At 46.0% G+C, this 18056-nt stretch overlaps 1 protein-coding gene across 4 annotated transcripts in view; it reads right to left on the reverse strand.

The window, feature by feature from the left end:
• Positions 1-18056, reverse strand: part of LOC130284478 (pejvakin-like) — a 63012-nt gene that overhangs the window by 28711 nt on the left and 16245 nt on the right. For all 4 annotated transcript variants that reach the window (XR_008847049.1, XM_056534871.1, XM_056534869.1 and 1 more), the window contains exons 3-4: positions 1950-2091; positions 136-253 (exon numbers count right to left, since the gene is read on the reverse strand). Coding sequence is in view for 3 of the 4 variants with exons in the window: in XM_056534871.1 (XP_056390846.1) it covers positions 136-253; positions 1950-2091 (260 nt within the window). In the remaining variant the exon portion in view is untranslated. The remainder of the gene's footprint in view (positions 1-135; positions 254-1949; positions 2092-18056) is intronic.

The following is an 18056-nucleotide window of genomic DNA, read 5'->3' on the forward strand; positions in this document are numbered from 1 at the left end:
CGGCTATACTGTATACAAGACGGATACTGATGTTGACAGCACAACACCCTGAGGTGAGTGTACTACATCCTTTGTACCCTCCTTGTAGTCTTCTTTTTCACATACACATAAGACATCAGAAAAGATGACACTTACCAAAGTGACCATCCAGATGAATGTACAGATCAAAGCTACTAAACGCTATGGTTGTGTGCGCGGGAAATACAATAGCTTTGTCGCGCCCTTTGTGGTTTTTCTCATCAATTATGTAAAACTGCAATTCATTAGGAAACAAGAAATGTCATTAGTGAAGATAGGGAATATTTGATTACCCATCGAAAGATACAAATATTCCTTATTGGTCAGAACACGGGAAGTACTAACTCTATAGTGGACCTGTCAGCAGGAATTGGTGTAATTAAGCAAATTACCTCATACTTTTTTTTTCATCTCCATAGTCCTTTCCAGTGCTAAGATACAAGACTTTTTGTTATTATGTAAATAAGACTCAAGTGCCTGGGGGGCATTCTTAATTACAGCAAGATTCCAATGAAATCCAGTCCATGTCCTTGTTATTACCAACCACAGCCTGCTTGCATCTGCCTACCCCATTTGACTGACTAGACAGAGGAAAGGCTATGGTCTGGACTTACATGGGCTCTTGTCGTGTTGAGGAACGCCCCCTGGGCACTTGAGCCCCATTTGCTTAATAACGAAAAATCAAGACTATGGATTATGTTTGCTATTTTTTTTTTTGCCCAGTCAAACACCTGCCCTGTCTTTTTATTCCTTCTTGATGTGGTTATTGTGGTATTATGTGGTGGTGTGCATTATATAGACATTTTTTATTTGTCCTTGTTTTCTTCCTTTGTTTTTCTGTTAGTTTCATCACAAAACATGTGATTCTTTCATCATGACTCGAAGATTTCTACTTAAAAATTGTGGGTGGTGGTTTGGGTAAATTTAGATAAACACTATAAAAAATGGCCACATACATGTACACGTTTTCCCCCCCAACCTATAGAACTACAAAATCCAGATAAAAAAGCTATGGCCAGAGCATGCAGTAAATTTTGAAAAACTGCCCTAAAATGTAAAAATGGCACTAAAATGTAAAAAACACCTAAACAAAAGCACCAGGAAGGAATGGAATATATATTTCCCTATTGACTCCCAGCTAATGCCTGGGCATTTTCCGCCCAAATACTGATTCCAAAAAATGAAGTATAATATTGGAGTAAATTATTGGAGTTTTATCTTTGGCCACTAGATGTCAGCACAACAAGATATTGATCAGTAAGTTGAAGTATAACCATAGTCTTATGGCAGTGTTTTTCAGTGTGGGGGGGTATTTATGGAGCATTTTACTGGGTATATTTGTCACAATTAGAGATGAGCGAACTTACAGTAAATTCGATTCGTCACGAACTTCTCGGCTCGGCAGTTGCTGACTTATCCTGCATACATTAGTTCAGCTTTCAGGTGCTCTGGTGGGCTGGAGACTCTCTCCTAGGACTATATCCACCTTTTCCCACCGGAGCACCTGAAAGCTGAACTAATTTATGCAGACTAAAGTCATGAACTGCCGAGCCGAGAAGTTTGTGACAAATCAAATTTACTATAAGTTCGCTTATCTCTAGTCACAATCTTTTGGCACGGTGCATTTTTTGCAACTTTTTGTGTGACTTTTAATTTACATGTGTTTTTTACGTGGTAGACGTGTTTTGAGTTGTGTTTTTACAGTGGCCAGGGATTTATTATGTTCAACTTTTAAGTTTGTTGCATCTTTTGGCGCAAATCTACAATCAAAACTACAACTTCTAGCATGCCCGGACAGGCTTTTGCTGTTCTCCAGACATGCTGGGAGTTGTAGTGCCTTATGGTGTAAAGAAATCCACGTAGGGTTTCTAAATTCAGAGAAGACTATTTAGAAAGTTGTTGACAGTAAAGTGTGATATCTGCATACTTACCCTCATGGCTTCTCCCCACATACCAGCATGGACAGACAGAGAACACTGGCGAGTTGTCCGAATGCTCTCCATGACCACACATAGGATTTCCTTCCCATTTTCTCTTGATTGACGAACTAAACAGTGATCCAAGTCAATTGTCCTAAGAATAGAAAAATTCTAATGAGATTAAAAAGAAATGAATTGGTCAGCCAATACCTATTTGCTGCTAGACAGTGGAACAGCAGACAGGATGCTATTGTTAAATTAATAGACATGAATACAACTTAACTAAAGCCGTTGTCGTGACCCTGTACAACTGTTCCAGTTACCATTTGCCAGAAAGTTGCCGGGTAGACGATAGTCTAAAATTTAGCTTAATGCATAAAATGTGTATCAGGTCCTGGAAAGTTTGCAAAATGTATTATTCTGCATTTCACTCAATCTAATCTTAATCTAATGCATACACTGAAGTAACCAAAGTGTCAAGGGTTAATATTTCCTTCATTTATTTTACACAGTTGAATAGTGGTTCTGTCATATGCATCTCCCAACCTATCATTGCAGGAGATAGTCCTTAGTCCAACTTTTCTCTGCTGGGGCAATGGAGGGATATTATCCAGGGGCGGACTGGCCTATCGGGATACCAGGAAAATTCCCGATAGGCCGCCGCCCTGAGTCCTGACAAGTCACTGTGTTAGGCTGGGTTCACATCACGTTCAGTCTGGTCGGCTCATTTTTGCGCCGTATGCACTTTAACAACCAGACCTAAAACCGTGGTTGACCACAGTTTTAGGTCCGGGGAAAAAGCGCATAGAGCACAAAAATGAGCCGACCGAACCGAACGTTTCACTCCGTCCGGCTCATTGAAATGAATTACATACGGGAGCGCATACGAAAGCATATGGGAGTGCGAGGTTTTAGCTCCCCCTGCCGTATGCGCTCCCGTATGTGAACCCCGCCTTTAGTCTGTCAGCAGTGTCTGGACCTGTGTGCACCACAGCTGCAACATCACACACAGGTCTAAGGCTCCTGACAGGCTGATACAGTGAGCGGAAGTCCGGAGGTCTGGGGTACAGAGTCTGTAATGGGAGCTGTACAGACAGTACACTCCCCTCTACTCTCTGCCTCCTCACTGCTCCTGGCCCCTCCTCCTGTCCGCACACAGTGACTGCAGCTGCTCGGGGGAGGATCTACTATACTGGGTGAGAGGAAAAGGGAACCTAATGTTAGTACTATGTAAGGGAAAGGGTGGGAGTCCTGTTATGTGGTGTGTGTGTGGGGGCCTGGTAAGGGGGAGACCTGTGATGGGGGGGGGGGCTGCAAAGGGGGGGAACTGTGATGTGTGGGGCTGCAAAGGGGGGGCCTGTGATGTGAGGGTTGCAAAGGGGGGACCTGTGATGTGTGGGGCTGCAAATGGGGGGGGGACGACCTGTGATGATGGCGTCTGTAAAGGGGGGACCTGTGATGATGGGGTCTGTAAAGGGGGGCCCTGTGATGATGGGGTCTGCAAAAGGGGGACCTGTGATGTGAGGGGCTGCAAAGGGGGGACCTGTGAAGTGAGCGGCTGCAAAGGGGGACCTGTGAAGTGTGGGGCTGCAAAGGGGGTACCTGTGATGTGGGGGGCTGCTAAGGGGGACCTGTGATGTGAGAGGCTGCAAAGGGGGGACCTGTGATGTGTGGGGCTGCAAATGGGGGGGGGGCGACCTGTGATGATGGGGTCTGTAAAGGGGGGACCTGTGATGATGGGGTCTGTAAAGGGGGGACCTGTGATGATGGGGTCTGCAAAGGGGGGACCTGTGATGTGAGGGGCTGCAAAGGGGGGACCTGTGAAGTGAGCGGCTGCAAAGGGGGGACCTGTGAAGTGGGGGGGCTGCAAAGGGGTTCCTGTGATGTGGGGGGCTGCAAAGGGGGGACCTGTGATGTGGGGGGCTGCAAAGGGGGGACTTGTGATGTGTGGGGCTGCAAGGAGGGGGGCTGTAATGTTGGTGGGTGCTGGGGGAGACCAGTTATGTGGAGGCTGGGTACGGGGGACCTGTGATATGAGGGGCTGAAGAGGGGATGCCTTTGATGTAGGGGGCTGGAGAAGGGGGGGACCTGTGATGTGGGGGGCTGGAGAGGGGGGACCTGTGATGAGGGGGGACCTGTAATGTTGGGTAGGGGGTAGGTTCTGGGAAGAGGAGACCTGCTGTTACTACTTTGTAAGGGAGGGGCACTTTGGTTCTCTTTTTTTTTTTTCTTTTTTTGCAATTTTGGTTGTTTATTCACTATTTCTAAATAACTATATTTTTTAATTTAACTACAGTTAAGGGGAACCTGTTATCAGTTTTATGTTGCCCAATCAGCGGGCAGCATAAAACTGGTGCAGGCATCACGATCCCATGACACTCGATAATTCAAAGGAATCTTAGATTGTAAATGCCACCGAAACCGGTGATTTGTCCTCAGGGCGGGTCTCAGCAGGGCAGGTGACGCATCTCTCCCTGTATCAGTGGTCTCCAAACTGTGAATCTCCAGCTGTTGCTAAACTAAAACTCCCAGCAAAATGACAACTTCCAGCATGCACAGACCGTTGTTGGAATACCTAACAGTCCACAGTTTGGAGACCTAGGGGAGATTTATCAAAGCCTGTGCAAAGGAAATGTTGCCCAGTTGATTGGTGAGTGCTTCCAATAATGTTCTACTGTGAGACTGTTATGCTTACTGCTATAAACTATTGGGATTGAGCACCCCATCTGTATGCAGGAACCTGCAAAGTCGGGATAAGGTGTAGTGTTGGACTTTGTAGTGTTGACCACTGTCTTCCAGGGTCTCCCTATTCACTGCTAGAGACTAGAGAGACGTGTCAATCAAGCCGGCTGGGCAGGGAGCAGCCGCCAGGACCTGCCCCTGTGACTATTTACCTGTATTCTGGTAGCATTTTCAAACTATGTCTCAATGCCTGCACCAGTGTTATGCTTCCCACGGTATTTTAACCCTATGTAATATCTATTACGGGAGGGGGAACAGTAAAAAAAAAAAGAACCTCTCTAAAATTCCTCGCTTTTACACTGCCACTGAAATGACGGAATTCTGTTCCTGGTATCTGGCACTTTTGGTTAGGTGACGTGATGTCACATGGCCAGCCATCCAATCAGCACCTGAGTCTGGACATTGCTTCGGCCTGTAATTGAATGAGCAGCTGTGTGAGATCAGGTAACCTAACCCAGAAGCGCTGGACACTGGGAACTGAGTTCCGTGATTCTGGCGGTAGCGCAAGTGACTGCTACAATAACGCAATGCTGTGGGGCTGGTGTGACTATTTTTCCAGGGCTGGTTTTTAAGGGTGTAGAGGAATGTGCATGGGTGACAGAGGGGTGTAGAGTAGTGTACATGGGTGACAGAAGGGTGTAGAGGAGTTTACATGGGTGAAAGAGGGGTGAAGAGGAGTGTACATGGGTGACAGAGGGGTGTAGAGGAGTGTACATGGGTGACAGAAGGGTGTAGAGGAGTGTACATGGGTGAGAGAGGGGTGTAGAGGAGTGTACATGGGTGACAGAGGGGTGTAGAGGAGTGTACATGGGTGACAGAGGGGTGTAGAGGAGTGTACATGGGTGACAGAGGGGTGTAGAGGAGTGTACATGGGTGACAGAGGGGTGTAGAGGAGTGTACATGGGTGACAGAGGGGTGTAGAGGAGTGTACATGGATGACAGGGGTGTAGAGGAATGTACATGGGTGACAGATGGGTGTAGAGGAGTGTACATGGGTGACAGAAAGGTGTAGAGGAGTGTACATGGGGGACAGAAGGGTGTAGAGGAGTGTAAATGGGTGACAGAGGGTTGTACATAGGTGACAGAGGGGTGTAGAGGAGTGTACATGGGTGACAGAGGGGTGTAGAGGAGTGTACATAGGTGACAGAGGGGTGTAGAGGAGTGCACATGGGTGACAGAGGGGTGTAGAGGAGTGTACATGGATGACAGAGGGGTGTAGAGGAGTGTACATGGATGACAGAGGGGTGAAGAGGAGTGTACATGGGTGACAGAGGGGTGTAGAGGAGTGTAAATGGGTGACAGAGGGTTGTACATAGGTGACAGAGGGGTGTAGAGGAGTGTACATGGGTGACAGAGGGGTGTAGAGGAGTGTACATAGGTGACAGAGGGGTGTAGAGGAGTGCACATGGGTGACAGAGGGGTGTAGAGGAGTGTACATAGGGGACAGAGGGGTGTAGAGGAGTGTACATGGATGACAGAGGGGTGAAGAGGAGTGTACATGGGTGACAGAGGGGTGTAGAGGAGTGTACATGGGTGACTGGTGTGTAGAGAGGATACAGAGGGGTGTACATGGGTGACAGAGGGGTGTAGAGGAGTGTACATGGGTGACAGGGGTGTAGAGGAGTGTACATGGGTGACTGGTGTGTAGAGGGGAGACAGAGGGGTGTACATGGGTGACAGAGGGGTGTAGAGGAGTGTACATGGGTGACAGGGGTGTAGAGGAGTGTACATGGGAGGCAGAGGGGTGTAGAGGAGTGTACATGGAAGGCAGAGGGGTGTAGAGGAGTGTACATTGATGACAGAGGGGTGTAGAGGAGTGTACATGGGTGGCAGAGGGGTGAAGAGGAGTGTACATAGGTGGCAGAGGGGTGTAGAGGGTTGTACATGGGTGACAGAGGGGTGTAGAGGAGTGTACATGGGTGACAGAGGGGTGTAGAGGGATGTAGATGGGTGACAGAGGGGTGTAGAGGGATGTACTTGAGTGACAGAGGGGTGTAGAGGGGTGTATAGGGGGATGGCCAAGGTGGACATGGATGACAGGGGGGTGGACAGGAGGGACAGAGGGGTGAATAGGGTGGAGGGACATGGGTGACAGATGTAGACTGGGGAGTGGTCAGAGGGGTGGATGGGGGGTGAACATGTGTTACAGACATGGATGACAGGATGGTGGACACGGGAGATATGGGGGTGAACAGGGATGACAGGGGGTGGACAAGGATGACAAGGGGGATAAAAGAGGGGTGACAAAGGGACAGAGGGGTGAACAAAGTGGACATGGATGACAGGGGTGAGGGGGGTGGACAGGGTTAAGAAGGGGTAACTGAGGGTAGGAAAGCGTACAGTCCCTTAAGCCATTTTTCTTCACTACACTGGCACTACACTAATCAGGCGCAGCTTCCACCTTCCTCCCCTCTCCGGCAAGGCACCGACTCAGGGCTTCGACAGGGCACTCACTCACTGGGCCGCTGGAGGGGGAGGGGGACGCTGGGGCACGGGTCACTACACCGGCACGGTAAGCAGGTAGAGCACCGTCAGTGCACTCACTCACTGGGCAGCAGGGTGAGAGGGATGCAGGGGGATGCGGTGTGTGCACGCACAGCATAGCGCACACATACTTCCCTTCCCCCCTGCCGCGCCATAAAATACAGACGCACAAGCCGGGACGGTGAATTAAAAAAATATATATTTGCCGGCAAAATCCCGCGGCCCCCCAGTTGGGAATCACTGCTCTAGATAGAGTCTGTATATGATATCCTAACCAAAGTAGCTTTTGTTGTATTGTAACAAGTTACTTCCTACTCACATGTATTGTTCTACTATAGTCAATTAACTAATAAGCTTGTAATGCTTTCTTACTAATGATATCTAATTGATATTCATTTATATATATCATTGTGTTAGTTAGGCTTCTTTCACACTACAAAATTCTCCGTTTTTAAACATCCGTACGAAGTTCAGTCTGAAAATCAGCTAAAAACGTCAGTTCCAAAATCCTATACTGCCGTTAGAAAATCCCATCATAGTCTATGGGATTTTTCTAATAGCCGTTTTAACCCGTTATAGCCCCTTATTAATAACGGCTGTTATTTTGTGACGGAAGATAGTAACGGGAGAAATAGTTCATGAACCTGCATATCTTTATAATACCTGTCAGGGCCGCAGGCTGGGCCATCCTCCTGCCCTGTACAGTAACACGGGCCGGACTGGCCTATTTGGCAACCAGGAAATATCTCATTTCAGCCGCTTACCCTGTGGGCCAGGCTGTAAAAGAGCAAGCACAGCTATGTGCGTAATGACGCTCGGTCACGTCACGCTCCCAGAACTTAAGGGCCTATGTTCTGACGCCAGCCCTAGGTATTCTGAGAGTGTGACGTGACCGAGCGTCATTACGCGCGTAGCTGTGCTTGCTCTTATCTGGGGAAGGTGCTGCCCTGAATCCCCGGCAACTAAAAAGGTACCTGCCGGGGGTGGGGGTTGTCTAATCTGGGGGTACTAGCTGTCTACTTGGGGGGTCTAATCTGGGTGTACAATCTACCTACTGGGGGGGTCTAATCTGGGGGTACTACCTGTCTACTGGGGGGGTCTAATCTGGGGGTAATACCTGTCTACTGGGGGGTCTAATCTGGGGGTAATACCTGTCTACTGGGGGGTCTAATCTGGGGGTACTACCTGTGTACTGGGGGGGGTCTAATCTGAGTGTACTACCTGTCTACTGGGGGGTCTAATCTGGGGTACTACCTGTTTACTGGGGGTTCTAATCTGGGGGTACTACCTGTCTACTGGGGGGGGGTCTAATCTGGGGGTACTACCTACCTAATGGGGGGGGGGTCTAATCTGGGGGTACTAACTGCCCACTGGGGGGGGTCTAATCTGGGGGTAATAAGTGCCCACTGGGGAGTTAATCTGGGGGACTACCTACCTATTAGGGGGGAGGTCTAATCTGGGGGGTACAAACTGCCCACTGGGAGTTAATCTGGGGGGACTACCTGCCTATGTGGGGGTTAATCTGGGGGTACTACCTGCCTACTGCGGGGGGGGGGGAGTTAATCTGTCCCTACCTGTCCACACGGGGGCGGAGGCGTGACGTCACATGCCGCCGGCCCGGTGGTCGTCCGTAATCAGACCCGGAGCGAACACGCTCCGGGGACTGATTACAAAAAGGGTGCCGCGTGCAAGATCCCGGGGGTCCCCAGCAGCGGGACTCCCACGATCAGGCATCTTATCCCCTATCCTTTGGATAGGGGATAAGATGTGTAAGCACCGGAGAACCCCTTTAAGGATCTGACCACTGTCACTTTAAGCATTAATAACTCTGAGATGCTTGGACTTATGAATTTGATTCCGAGATAGTTTTATCGTGACAACTTCTACTTTATCCTGGTGGTAAATTTTTGTCGATACTTGCATCATTTCTTGGTGAAAAATTCCCAAATTTTATAAAAAATGTGAAAAGTTTGCATTTTTCTAACTTTGAAGCTCTCTGCTTGTAAGGAAAATAGACATCCCAAATAAATGATATATTCATTCACATATACAATATATCTACTTTATGTTGGCATCATACGGGAGATATCTTTATATTATTATATTATATACAATATATTATGTTGGCATCATAAAGTTGACATGGCTTTTACTTTTGGAAGACATCAGAGGGCTTCAGAGTTCAGCATCAGTTTTCCAATTTTTCACAAAATTTTCAAAATCTGAATTTTTCAGAGACCATGTCAGTTTTGAAGTGGATTTGAATGTCCTTCATATTAGAAATACCCCACAAAGGACCCCATTATAAAAACTGCACCCCTCAAAGTATTCAAAATGACATTCAAAATGTTTGTTTACCCTTTAGGTGTTTCACAGGAATAGCAGCAAAGTGAAGGAAAAAATTCAAAATCTCAATTTTTTACACTAACATGTTCTTGTAGACCCAGTTTTTGAATTTCAACAAGGGGTAAAAGGAGAGAAATCCCCCCAAATGTGAAACTCAATTTCTCTCGAGTAAGGAAATACCTCATATGTGTGTGTAAATTGTTCGGAGGGCGCAGTAGAGGGCTCAGAAGGGAAGGAGCAACAATGGAATTTTGGAGAGTGAAATGTTTTTGGGGGGCATGTCACATTTAGGAAGCCCCTATTATGCCAGAACAGCAGAAAAGCCCCCACATGGCATACTATTTTGAAATCTACACCCCTCAAGGCACATAACAAGGGCGGGGGTTTACAACAAGGAAACTTGCTGTAAACCCCCGCCCATGTGAATGTACCCTGTACATTTACATGGGGGGGGTGGGCAAGACTACAACTCCCAGCATGCCCTTTGGCTGTCCGTGCATGCTGAGGGTTGTAGTTATGCAACAGCTGGAGCCACACATGTTACAAAACACTGAGTTTGTTACTTTACTCAGTGTTTCGCAACCCGTGGGCCTCCAGCTGTTGCTCAACTACTACTCCCAGCATGCATGATCTGTCAGTGCTTTCTGGGAGTTATAGTTTTGCAACAGCTGGAGGCACACGGGTTGGGAAACACTGAGTTAGGAAACAGACAATGCTTCCCAACCAGTGTGCCTCCAGTTGTTGCAATACTACTCCAAGCATGCCCAGACAGTCCAGGCATGCTGGGAGTTGTAGTTCTGTAACATCTGGCCCTTCAGATGTTGCCAAACTACAACTCCCAGCATGCCTGGGCAGTCCGGGCATGCTGGGAGTTGTAGTTTTGGAACATCTGGAAGAGCACAGATTGGAGACCTCTACACAGTGGTCTCCAAACTGTGGCCCTCCAGATGTTGCAAAACTACAACTCCCAGAATGCCTCCTAGAAGCAGCAGGGAAGATCACATTACAGCGATCTTCACTGCTGTGTCTGATGCCACAGCTGCCTCCTCCACTTGTGCCTGCCGCCGGTCCTGGTCCCAGGTATGTGCCGCTGTGGGCAGACCAAGGGAAATGAACTTTAACCCCCCCAGTCAGCTGAGACACTGTGATTGTTCCACAGGGACCAATCACAGTGATTGCTGACTAGGACCATCCACAGATGGTCCTGGGGGGGCTTGCAGAAGTTGCCTCCTGCTGGTAACAGTGGGACTTCTGCCAGTTAACCCATGCGATGCCGCGCATTGCACGGCGGAATGCGCGAAGGACGTGCCCAATCCGCCGTTTATAAAAGGCATTCTGCGGGAAGGAGTTAGTTGAGTTATTACCGTACGACAAAGTGCTCCACCAATCAGAGGCTGAGCAGTGCTATTGGCTGTCTGGGCATGCTGGGAGTTGTAGTTATGTGAAACCATATTCAACTGCGGCTCTTCATACATTTGGGGCACCTTACTCCTAGATATTTTTGTTTCTCACTGACATATAAAACACTGATTTATAATAAATTCCCTAATTTGTCTATTATAACAGTAATTACAACTATTGGAATTTTTGTCAAATACAAATGTTTATTCATCTTTTCCAGTGTTCATACATACAGGTTGGTGGTGAATGCCCATAGTATACTGGCGATGATGGTAATGACACCTTTAATCTCGGGGATATTGACAATTAGGATGGCAACGGTGACCCGTCCCAGGAACTGTCTGACCGAGTTAATATAGTCCATCGGTCCGGTGATGCTGGTCACTATCCCCCTTGGCATAACCCACGTCAGAAGCTGGAGTGTGATGGCGATCCAGGTGAGCCTGTCACTGAAGAAGCCGATCCAGCTGATGGCGGTGGGGTTACAGATCACGTAAAGAAGCTCTATAGTGCTGTTGGTGGTTATCCAGGTCACAAACTCATTGACTGGGTTCATCCAGGCAAGCAGGGAGCTGCTGGTGATGGTGGGGATCCAGAAGATCAAGTCAGTGGTGGTGTCTATCCAGGACAGCAGGTCACTGATGATAGTAGCAAACGAGATCAGGTCGTCAACAGCATCTATGAACCGGTCCAGCAGGTTGTTATTGATGGGGATATAGCATAGCAGGGAGATGATCAGGTCACCATAAGTGCTGATCCAGCCAAGATAGTTTTTGATGATGGCCGCCCCGCTCTGCAGGGTGTTGGTAATGGAATCCCAGTTGATCGCGTCGTTGCTGGCAGTGGTGTCATTACTCCCCAGGACAGGGGTGATCTTTCTGATCCTGGTCCAGATGGGACACTTCATGTCACTGCTGGCAGAGGTTTGATTACTCACCAGGACAGGGGTGATCTTTCTGATCCTGGTCCTCGTCCAGATGGGACACTTCATGTCGCTGCTGGTAGTATTCAAGCTGGGCAGATCTCTGATGGTATCGTTCTGCCCTTGCAGGTGGCTGGAGGTGATATTCCGGCTCGGTTGGTTGCTGGTGATTTCAAACCAGAAACTCGGGCCGGTGGTGAAGAGGGAACCCAGGAGGATGGTAACTGTCCAGCACATGCTACAGGCCAAATTGACCTCATCCCTGCTGATGTGGTCCCCTCGAATCATGATAAAATAAAAAGCGCAAGGAAACAATATAGAAACACTAGTGCTCGCTAGATTGCAGTCCTCAGAATAAGGCCTCTGGGGCTCTGCACCTCTTTTTCCAGCTACCACCATTTGTGAAGTCACATGTGTGATGTCATACGGAATGTTACTGCTCTGAGGACAGGTGTAGACATGGACATTTACATCCATTTGTTTTATAGGATGAAATAAGCTTTTTATTATTAAATAAAGGTATAGAAAACTCTGGGTGTAGGGTGTTTTTTTTGGGGGGGGGGGGCGCGGTGACTTTATACGGAGGACTGTGTATTTGGGTGGGAAGGAACGTCACTTTATAACATAGAAGACAAACAAATATAATATATAATAATCTACAAATATAAATATTAATAAAATTCTGACAAAAAGTCCAACGTTATCTACAGATTTGGGTAGTCTGGCAGGAGGATTCCTCATTTTTGAGAATAGGAGGAGGAGGAAAGTGATGGTGGGGAAAGAATACACAGCTCCCGGATTGATCAGAACACTACAGCTCTGCTTCATTGGGAGTAGTCACCTGCACCCCAACCCGCATGTTTCTTTTTTTCCCCTATATATTGCAACTTATCCCTTCTAAATATATAACTACAAACGCCAAAAGCGTAACACATTGTAAACCCGACACCAAATAAAGTACAAATCGATGTATGAAAATATATGTTTTTTATTAATAAAAGAACATGATTCTAAAAATGTACATAATAGACGGAATAAAATAAATATATATCAATATATGTAAAAAATATTGGCTGCAAATAATGGCTACAGGTACGGTATTTATATAATAGCGACCCAATAGAAAAGGAATAACACACCTGCCGCTGGGTCGGAAGTGACGTTGGACACCGCGGCACTCGTGTGATGGAGCACGCAACGTGCATTCACATTATAAAGCGTGTGCGGCCACGAAAACATGGCCATAGTCACTCATACTGCGCATGTGTGCACGAAAAAATTCTAGGGGGAAAGACAAGCTTCCCCCAAATGACCGCAGATCGCTGCTAATAGAGGGATATACAAAATAAGCTGAACATCGGACCCAGGGCTAAATAATACAAAGAACGAAAATATATAGTAGGAGAACTGACTGTGGACTGTGAAGGCAATAACATGGCTATAAATAATACAAATACATTAGAGATAATAGTAATAATGATTATAATAATAATCCGGAGGAAAATGAAAGCATAAAAAAAATGACCAGGATGTGATCACATGCATAATGATAAAACAAATAAATAGTGCATGCAACATATACAAAAATGAGAAAAATATTTGTGTACAAAAATACATTTATAGAAGTGTATAAATGAATATTGATTAGTGTGCAGGAATGATGTATACTAAAACCAAATGGATAGGAGCAGTGCCTGCAGAGTGCAAGAATATATAGAGCATGCAATACAATACATACATATACAAAAGATATAAAAAGTGCAGAGATATAGTGCGCATGGTACAATGCATATATATATATATATATATATATATATACAAAACATGCATAATATAAAAGGATCCTGCATGTCAGAGGCCATGTGCCCAGCAGAGGTGAGTGGATTAGGCATGTTAGGGTCTCATCCAACAAGAGGCCACCTCCGTGTGGTGGATGGGGACACGTTTTGATCAAAAAGTGCGCTAAGAGCCTCTATTTTTTGACCAAGAGAGCTGCTGCTGCAACCTTCTTTTTTGTATACTTTATATACATACAACGGAAATTATATTGTTCATAAAATGGTGTAAATCTCTTTTATTGAGTAACGAAAACTGAGATTGGGAACCTTTTCAAAAATTTCTTTTATTTCTTTCCTATTAAAAATTATATTTAAAAAAGAACTCTACACAAAAAATGTAAAAAATGTATATAAACTGTATACTCATTATCGACCGCCAGTTTATAGAATCATTGGGGGAGATTTCTCATTAGGGTCTATTGTAGACACAGATCTGCCCCTTTACACCTCTTGTCTAACACTCTTGCTCAAAAATGTACAAAAGTTGTGCACGTCCTTTGATAAATTTTGCGCAAATATGGAAACACCCCCCTGGCTCTACCGTGCACTCCTTCTCTACCTCCACGGCACTGCTCACATAGCTAGAAGTGCTGGAGCAGCAGTTTGCGCCGAACAAAACTCTGCACAATAGTAAAATCATAAATCTTTATAAAGTACACAGAGGGGAGATTCTCAAAGAATTTAGCAGCACAAAAAAATCAATTTTGTGCCAAGATTTTGGCGCAAAAGGTATCGAACACATTTTCAAAGAGCTTTGTGCCGCGGTTTACACTGTTCACGTCAGTTTTGTAAAAGTGGGCGTGTCCATGTATATTTTCTGCTTTACATGATATTTTCAAAGGGGTGAGAGTCCAGTTTACATCAAAAATTTCACACTGAAAATCACAGAAATTGTGTTGTAGTTTTACTGTTTTGGGGTTTTTTTCTTAGTTTTTTGGGGAAAAGGTGTTATTTAAGTAATTATTTAAAAAAAAGAAACAATTATTATTGAAAAATGGTATTAAAATATATATATATATATATATATATATATATATATATTTATATATATGTATATGTATATATATATATTTATTTTTTTCTTGGTCACTGCACCTGCACTCACATTTAAGCTCAGAAATCTTTTATTTATACAGTTATCACTGGGCACTAGTAAACATGGAATATTTTGTGAGATGTTTCCCCCAGAATTTTCTGGGATGTAAAATTTGGCGCCAAAAAATAATCCAATATGGCTGCAAAAAAAATTGGGGTGCAAAAATGAATTTTCACATATTTTCATAGCAGCACAAGAGACCTTTGAAAATGTGAGGAGAAAAAAAAAAGGTGTGAATAATATCGCTGGAACAGAAATTACATTCGTTTTTGAGAATCTCTCCCAGAATGTCTGGGTTTAAAAAATATGTAATTTTGCTGAACAATCTGTCCCCTTACCTCTATATCAGTGTTTACCAACCAGAATGTCTCCAAGTGTTGCAAAACTTGACATGCTGGGAGTTGCAGTTTTGCAAAAGCTGGGGGTACCCTGGTTGGTTAACACTGTGTACATATACCAGAGCTTAGTGTGTGATCATGTACATGTAGCAGAAATTAGTGTGCGGCATGTGTATGGAGCAGAGCTGAATGTGTGATTATGTATAAGCATGACCACGCACACACTCAACTCTACTACATACACCTGATCACTCAGTCAGCTCTGCTGCATTTACAAAATCCCTCACTCAACTCTACTGCATTTACATAACCACACACTCAGCTCTGCTACATATTCCTGATCACACACTCAGCTCTGCTGCATATACACAATCACACACTCAGCTCCTGCTACATATACACACACTCACTCAGCTCTACTGCATATACACACACTCACACTCAGCTCTACTACATATACACAATCACACATATACATTGGGGGAAATTTATCATTGTTGTAGGTACATGTTTTTTGTAGATTGTCTAAATTTGGTGCAATTGCAAGGCACATGATAAATTTTGTGCAAAGTTCTAAATCTCTTTTGTTCTATTGCTTTGACGCTCGGATTCCATACAGCTTTTTCCTGCGTTTTTTTTTAGTTTTTCTTGCATTCTTTTCTTGCGTTTTTGCTGGTGTGTGGAAACAATCATTTTTGTATCCTGTGGCAATTTTTTAACTGCCTTCTGGTACCACTCCATGGGTCGGATGCAGAGCGCCCAGTCCACAGAGTGTAAGGAGTGATATATAGCATATACAGGGTGCAGAGCATCACTACTTACCTACGCCAGCTGTATAGAATACTGGGGTGCATAGTGTACCCATGTATACCATTCAGGAGCCCAGCAAGGAAAGAGTTAACTCACGCTGCTGCTGAGCAGCAGAACTACAGTTCTAGGTGTGGTCAGGAAACCGCATACGGGTCAAAAATGAGCCACCGTTTGACTCCGGTCGGTTCATTAAAGTAAATGGAGTTCAGTGCTGGTCCGGCTGGGGTACGGAAGAGCCCGGTTTGCCCCTCCCCCAGCTGTTTCTGGCACCCGTAATGTAAAAACGAAGTGTGAATGCAGCCTAAGACAGATCAAACGTGCTCATAGCCGAGGGCTCAATATCTTAATACTAGTTCTAGGCCCTCGTAGCAGGGGCAGACTATTATAATACAACCTCTTAATCTCTCTCAGATGATCCTACTTCAGGGTTAACACTCTGTAGTCCCTGTGCTGCTTCAGCAATTCTTATTCAGGTGCTATTCATGTCACGGATGGTACTTGTCTGTCCCCTGGCTCCAGCTGTCTCTTCTGCTGCCCTCTCTAAACCAGTGTTTCCCAACCAGAGCGCCTCCAACTGTCGCAAAACTGCAACTCCCAGCCGTTGGCTGTCCGGGCAAGCTGGGAGTTGCAGTTTTGCAACAGCTGGAGGCGCTCTGGTTGAAAAACACTGGTATAGTATATGGTGCAACATTCCGGGAATCTGATTGGTTGGATAAATACCGACCATTGCATTGCCAGTATTTTTAATATAAAAAAACGGCAGGGTCGGCAAAATAAAGGCTGTGCTGGTATAAATACTGGCCTGGTGGCTGATGTCGCTCCATGTGGCTCTGTGGTGGCTGATGTCGCTCCATGTGGCTCTGTGGTGGCTGATGTCGCTCCATGTGGCTCTATGGTGGCTGATGTGGCTCTATGGTGGCTGATGTCGCTCTATTTGGCTCTATGGTGGCTGATGTCGCTCTATGTGGCTCTATGGTGGCTGGTGTCGCTCTATGTGGCTCTATGGTGGCTGATGTCACTCTATGTGGCTCTATGGTGGCTGATGTCGCTCCATGTGGCTCTGTGGTGGCTGATGTCGCTCCATGTGGCTCTATGGTGGCTGATGTCGCTCCATGTGGCTCTATGGTGGCTGATGTCTCTCTATGTGGCTCTATGGTGGCTGATGTCGCTCCATGTGGCTCTATGGGCTGATGTCGCTCTATGTGGCTCTATGGTGGCTGATGTCGCTCTATGTGGCTCTATGGTGGCTGATGTCGCTCTATGTGGCTGATGTCGCTCTATGTGGCTATATGGTGGCTGATGTCGCTCTATGTGGCTCTATGGTGGCTGATGTCGCTCTATGTGGCTCTATGGTGGCTGATGTCGCTCTATGTGGCTCTATGATGGCTGATGTCGCTCTATGTGGCTCTATGGTGGCTGATGTCGCTCAATGTGGCTCTATGGTGGCTGATGTCGCTCCATGTGGCTCTATGGTGGCTGATGTCACTCCATGTGGCTCTATGGTGGCTGATGTCGCTCTATGTGGCTCTATGGTGGTTGATGTCGCTCCATGTGGCTCTATGATGGCTGATGTCGCTCTATGTGGCTCTATGGTGGCTGATGTCGCTCAATGTGGCTCTATGGTGGCTGATGTCGCTCCATGTGGCTCTATGGTGGCTGATGTCACTCCATGTGGCTCTATGGTGGCTGATGTCGCTCTATGTGGCTCTATGGTGGTTGATGTCGCTCCATGTGGCTCTATGGTGGCTGATGTCACTCTATGTGGCTCTATGGTGGCTGATGTGGCTCTATGTGGCTCTATGGTGGTTGATGTTGCTCTCACATCTCTCCACCAGTGGTGTGTCCTACACAAGCCACGAATGCTGATGTCTCTCTCAACAAGTCACAGCTCACACGGGCAGTACACAGTCATCACTTTCCGCCTATTTTAAAATAAGCATATAGACCCAACAATGTAATGGTCATAGAATAAGTCCCTCATGCTATTGCCTGTTTACTACCAAATAGCCTCATGGTCAGACTTCCCGGCCACCGTGTTTTGTTAAACAGCACGCATACCCCAGCAATAAACCACATATATACGTTGTGCACTGTACTTTAAAGGTGTGTTCTAGTGGAAAACTTTTTATTTTTTTTTAAGTC

The sequence above is a fragment of the Hyla sarda genome, chromosome 8 (assembly GCF_029499605.1).
Source record: "Hyla sarda isolate aHylSar1 chromosome 8, aHylSar1.hap1, whole genome shotgun sequence".
Taxonomy (NCBI): Eukaryota; Metazoa; Chordata; class Amphibia; order Anura; family Hylidae; genus Hyla; species Hyla sarda.